Raw genomic sequence first — 6,755 nt, 5'->3', positions numbered from 1 at the left:
GTAAAGTCAAGCAATCTTTACTCATATTTTTAAAAATATTTTTGATGCATTACAAAATGAGGGACAATAGAATACTTGAATGGGGAAATGTGGAGTGTGGAATAGGCAACAGGGATTGACGTATGGAGTAATAGGGCAAGAGACATTGTGAATAGGATCCGAGTTTGAACATATTGTATTTGAACACGTACAGTGTTGCATTTTGTATTAATGTGAAATAGTGTATTTAATGCAGAGAGTAATCAAGGGAACCAAGGTTCCAGCGGAAATCAAAAGAAAGCAATCCAGGGACAAAGACCAAACATGGAAAACAGACATAAACAACAAAGAACATTAAGTAACTAAAATAATACATACAAAGTAACAAAAGCAAATGAGCAACTCGGACTCCACTAAAAACTGAATTGCTTTCATAAAAAAGTGATTTATACGTGTGTGGCTGTGGTGAAAATGAATGGTGAATGGTATTTGGGGAAATCAAAGATGGGTAAGGAAGGTAGGAAATAGGGCAATGTGGGTATGCAGTATGGCATGGGGGTGGATTATTGGGCAATGAACGTGGAGTGTGGTAATGAGGGTAGGGAATGGTGCTAGGGGAAATCGGAGTAAGGTGAGAAAATTGGCATATAGGGCCATTGGGCAATAGGAAATGTGAAGTGGGGTGAGGTAGGTTTGGGAATGGAAAAAGAAGAATGCAGAGTAGGGTGAGGGATATGAGGAACTGGGCAATGGGGAATGCAAAGCAGGGTGAGGGATATGAGGAACTAGGCATTGGGGAGTGCAAAGCAGGGTGAAGGATATGAGGAACTAGACATTGGGAAATGCAAAGCAGGGTGAGGGATGTGAGGAACTGGGCAATGGGGAATGCAAAGCAGGGTGAGGGATATGAGGAACTGGGTAATGGGGAATGCAAAGCAGGGTGAGTGATATGATGAACTGGGCAATGGGGTAAGCAAATTTAGGCTAGAGAAATACGGATTGGGATTATTGCATGGACAATGAAAACTGCAGACTATAGAAAAATATATCTGGAAATGGACAAGCTGGAATGCAATTTTTCAAGTTATGTTCTGTTTTATCAACTGCATGTTACAATGAATTCCTTCTAATCTCTAATACCTTAGGAGAAAAGAAGCTTACATTGTCATATAAAATTTGTTGGTCTAGATTTTTTTTTAAATATGTTAAGATAAAAAAAGATTCAATTTGTAGACAACGTACACTTATAAAAGATGTTACTTTAAAAAAAGAGATACCAGTGTGTATAGGCAAACTAAGGATGGGGAACGTTAATTCAGTTATTTTGACGTTTGTTGAGGGTCTTGTCGTCGTTCATAAAGACACATGGGTGGCCTTGAACTGTCATTTTTCATTTTTTTTTCTTTTGGTTTTGTCTCTTTGACATATTAACCATATCCGTTCTCCTTATATTTACAATATGAAATTGCCCAGAGCAGGAGTCAGCAACCTCTGACATAGTTTGAATGTCCACATGAAGGAAATATGAAATGATTCAAAGATAAGAAAGATTATATTATTTTATTAGAGATCATCCAGACAGTTTCCAAAGAGTGGTAGTCAGAAAATGTATAACCAGCTAAGTAAAGTGTAAATTTTCACATCGATGATAACGATGAAGAAGATTCAGTTCGTATACGCTGCTTGTTCTTTTCCATTATATATCGAATGATTCTTGATACCGAACTGGTAGAATGAACAGGGCGGTGAATACTACCGGACACAGAATCACAACGACTTCCAGTGACAGATGCTGCTATGTTTTCCTGGTTTAGGAGTGATCTAAGTCCAAGAAACGCAAAAATTAAAGCTTCTTTGAAAATGATGGTATCGCTGTCGGCGATTTCAATAGCAAAACCGTCGTTGGCTAATTTGGATTTGAACAAGTCAATTAAACAGGTATTGAATGAACCACCTCCAGATACTAAAATAGTCGTTTTATTGTTCTGTTTGGAAAAGTTTTCTGCTTCTATTGAATCTTTGCCCCTTCTACACGTTTCTGCCAATTTGCTAGCCACGTGCTCCGTAAATGTTCTGAGTAAATCGGGTATTCGATATTTCACAGTCTGAAAGACAGAGACAAATAATTCTAATATACATTTACATAAAATTTGAATACAAATTACATCTTATCTGTATATATTTCTAATCATCGTCAAACATACATGTAGGGGTACTCTGGACCTTGCTACATTGTATTTACCAGGCTCAGAATTATAGATTAATCTCAAAAATATTTTAAAATAGATCACATTTTAAATACAAACACTATATAATGTCACGACCAACCTTTATTTTTGAAAAAAAAATTAATTCCACACTTCATGATGAGAATTTACGCATGATATCTCGTACATAAATAAAAAAAATACAACTGCAATGCCCCATCTCCAATGTCCATTATACCGAGAATACAGTCCGTGAGCGCCTTTTTAAGTAGCAATCTTTATGAAAACCAGACAGGAGATGATTCATGCATGTCAAAAAAGCCACCAAGTTCACTTTTATTTCCTATTCAGAATCAGTTACAGACCACATAATTAGTCTTCGTTTTTCATTTGGGTGTTGCACTTTTGAGATAAAATTTAAATATATATATACATGTAGGTTGTACACGAAATTGGCACTTTGCAAGAGTTATTGTTCTTGATTTGCTTTGATTTGGTTGATTTTAGTTTGAGATGAATGTATATTTTTTTTTCAAAAGTGTAGATCTGAATACAGAAAAGACTAATGTGACCTACAAATAAAGCATCTAAAGACCGAAAAAAACATTGTAGGTTTGATGGGTTTTTCTACCCCATGAATCACCTGTATCACAGGCAGTGTCTGAATTTTACATATACTGGTATTTAATGAGTTTGAATAAACGTTTTCTAGCAAATAAATGCATATATTTCCCTCAATTTTTGCTCAAGGAAAACCTATTGTAAAACTCGATTATTAATGGGGGCAGGGGGCACCATTCTCCTTTCGCATGCCCTTTCTCCCTTCTACCGCCTACTATCTCCTTTCTCCCTCCCCATCTCTCCGTTTCTCTTAACCCTGTCTGTCGTCCTATTTATAGTACTTACATCTGTATGACTTGTTTATTAGAAACTACATGGCGTTAATATCCGTTGGGTCAACATTATCTGTATAGACGCACATTTGAAGTAAAATAAACATGCAACGTAGATATGTAAAGAACACATATTAAGATAAAAGGTAACACTAGTTAAATATGCATACAACTTTATATCAGGCGCATATCATAATAACAGGAATTCAATCTTTTTTCTATCGAAAAGTTTTAGCAATGATTCTGACCCCATACATATAAATGCAATGGGTCACAAGTATAAATTTTTTGACATGAAACGCTTAAATTGGATTGCGTTCCCGTAACCTGAGACGATCTTTTACATTTTAAGTTAAAATTCTCGTATGTTTTCAAATGGACATACTCAAATAGCTAGCGTCACCTGAAAAGTATGTAGTCGTAAAGGAACCCTCCTCAATACTTTTGAATAAAAAAATAAATTACTTTAAGATTTTAGTACTGTTAAGGGTAAAAAAAACCTTGACCTGAATAAAGCCGAGAGATTCCACGTGTTCTCAAATACAACACGAATAAAAAAAGGTGTTATATCTCCTGTAGTGATTTCTTTTTAAATGTACATGTACGTGATTATGTACAGGATTACAGGATTTGGAGTCTATAAGATGTATTTCTTCGCATATCTGTTATAATTAGAGTTGTTTTATTTTAAAGAACAGTTCTTCCTTCATTGGAATCCAAATAAATTAATTGTTTCCTGCATAGCTCCATTGATCCCATTTGGTAATTGCAGTTTCCAGACTATTTTGTTATATTTTTTATCCCTCTTTTTCATGCATGACAAATAACGATTTTCTTAACAGCAGTATCAAACATTTTAGACTAAGACAGCCAAGGCGGTTCCTGGTCAATTATACGTTAAGGAAGACTATGTCGAAATTTGCTAGGCTAGATAAGTTAAAACTCAGATTAGGCAATGCCAGGCTAATGAGGAAAGATCAGTTTTGGAGGGGGCCTTCTGAATGGCATTTGCAAAAACAAAAAACAAAAACAAATAAAACAAAAAAAAACAACAAAAAAACACAAACGAAAAAAAAAACAAAAACAGCATGATTTAAAACACAACACAAAAAAACATTTAATTTCTAGTTCAGCGAGATTGGTACGGGTAATCATATGTCCGCCACCGCCCCAAAAATTTGACGTGCAAAAATCCTTTAAAATTTTTAATTTGTCGAATCAAATGGCAACACAATATGATCAACTGTATATGGTGACTAACAATCATATAAAGTTTGAACAAAATCCGTTAGGTAGTTTCCGAGAAGTTGCGTCAACGGACAAGCGGACACCAGTATTTCTTTGTGCCCTTCCGCGTTGCGGCGGGGATAATTAAAAGTTGCAAAATTATAAGTTTATGGGAATACAATTACATTATTTCACTCGTATCCAATACCACTTTAATTTTCTGATTTCTAAATACATGTAAGTGTTAAACACATTTCAATAAGATCTTTCTTCTTTCTCGAATCGAAAAGAAAAGATAAAAAAGCATACAACCAAAACCGTATGCAATGTTAAATCAAACGGCGAACAAACTCAAATAATGTGTCTTAAACTAGATTTTTAAGGTGTACAGGCGAAATAACTGACTGAAATTCCTCTTTGAGAAAAAGAGATAGCCAAAAGTACTAAGTGCTTTATATTAACACATGGCTAGTACTGAATTTTGTACAAAACTTACATCAAGCAGTGGTAAAACTTTGCCATCCATCCATTCAGATACAATAGATTTAGGTGGTAATTGCTCATAGTAATCTAAAGATTCCAATTCCTTTAAGACATCGGGTAGAATTACCCCACTCTTTGCAATGACACCACAAGGATCATACTCCAGTTTAGGATCATAGAGGTTGGCCAGTTTGTTGGAAACGTAGTTACAAGGACAGACATCGTAGCCCTGCAGACCACGGAGTCCAATATTAGCAATTCCGCTAAGGTTTAAACATATATCTTTGTATGAGAAAAGAAACTTTTCACCATTCGTAACTAAGGGCGCACCTTTACCACCCAAAGCCACGTCCTTACTTCGAAAGTTACAAACAAACGGATATTTGAGATACACAGATGTTGTTTCGCCATCTCCAAGGTTAAAAGTGTATCCCAAATCCGGTTGATGAAAAATCGAATGCCCATTAGACGCAATAAAATCCAAATTATTTATTCCTTCAGTCTCAATGAACTCGTCTATAGTTTGTCCTAGAAAATGACCATATTGCATGTGTAGCTTTATAAGTTCCTCTCCACTTATTTGAGTTGAACCCTTTAATAGCCCCCGCCATTCCGGCGTGTAAGGGACCGTGATTGCCTTTATAATTCTATAGCCCCAAATATCAGTTTGGACATCACCAGTGAACTCCACGTAGCATAAGTCCAACCCATCAAGAGAAGGCCCTGATGTACAACCAATCCCAGAAAACGATGCCATTGGAAATAAATCTCACTAACTCCTAAATCGTCAATAAATTTACAATCGATCCATTTTTTTTCAATTGAATTATGTTTATAAAATGATCCTTATTATCGCCATTCAAACTTGACTTTTTCAACTGTAAACTGTATTTATATCCTTATCTCTTCTTTGATTATGAGCTTGCACCGCTAAGATAAACTAGGTTGTCAAGTTCATAAAAAAGGGCTGCTACCTGATTATTCCAAACGATTCCTTTTCACACCGGATAAAGCATCTTCCTCAACGGATATCAAAACTTTTATTATGACGGTTTTTTCAATTGTACATTCACCTCTAGTATTATATATCTAATTTCATTGATAAAAAGTCCTTGACCAAGTAAAGCTTGTGTATAACACGTGTCATATGTTGTAATTGGTTGACAAATAGTATCTTTATGGTCATACTTTCTCCCATGCATTAAAGATTTAACCTAAAATGTTCTTATGCATTTATGAGCAAGTACAATAGCAGTTATTCAAAACGCAAATAAATAAAAATCAGTACTTGCAAGTGGTAGTAAAACGTGTACGTATAGACCGAGCACTTACTATTACATTTTGTATCGTTTATGTATATACATGTGTATATAGGATTTTAGGTAAATTAAAGGAGAAAGGAGGGGTAGACTACACTACATAAATGAAAACTCCAAAATGCAATAACAAATTTTTATATTCACCTTAAATAACCCGCTTAGAAAATTTATCTTTTTCAACTTTTTAAGTACAAAGACCGAAAGTGAACTGTTAGTGACCTCTGTAAGAGTTATCAAGGGAACCAAGGTTATAGCGGTAATCAAAAGAATGTAATCCAGGGACAAAGACCAGACATGGAAAACAGACATACACAGCAAAGAACAGCGAGTTAAATTCATACATACAAAGTAACAAAAGTAAATGAGCAACTCGGACTCCACTAAAAACTGGGAGCATAGGCCAAGTGCACCGGTAGGGTAAGCGTCCTCTGCTTTTCTAGAAACAACCGCCGAGTTGCTCATAAAAAGTCAAGTTCGGGGTAGACAAACGAGGAAAGGAAAACTATGACCCATTGAATACATCAGTTTTCATGGTGCTGATGGATACACCATAACGATCCACGAGTTCATGATGACGACCATAAAACTTCTGTAGTGATGACTTCAATCTTGTAGCAACATAACCCTGTTCCAGAAGCCTATTTGTT

The 6,755-nt window shown here is 35.5% G+C and overlaps 1 protein-coding gene across 1 annotated transcript; it reads right to left on the bottom strand.

Moving 5' to 3' along the window:
- Window positions 1-1,520: 1,520 nt before the first annotated feature.
- LOC148604859 (uncharacterized) lies at window positions 1,521-5,968 on the bottom strand. The gene is made up of 2 exons (XM_088549639.1): window positions 4,803-5,968; window positions 1,521-2,084 (listed from the first exon to the last, which is right to left on the bottom strand). Exons 1-2 carry the CDS (start codon window positions 5,544-5,546, stop codon window positions 1,617-1,619), a joined length of 1,212 nt encoding a protein of 403 aa, XP_088405765.1. The 5' UTR covers window positions 5,547-5,968; the 3' UTR covers window positions 1,521-1,616.
- Window positions 5,969-6,755: the final 787 nt, after the last annotated feature.

This window comes from Perna viridis, chromosome 10 (assembly GCF_037379345.1).
Source record: "Perna viridis isolate PV_CMFRI_1.1 ecotype Kerala chromosome 10, ASM3737934v1, whole genome shotgun sequence".
NCBI classification, from domain to species: Eukaryota; Metazoa; Mollusca; class Bivalvia; order Mytilida; family Mytilidae; genus Perna; species Perna viridis.
This window is presented reverse-complemented; position numbering and strand designations above follow the sequence as displayed.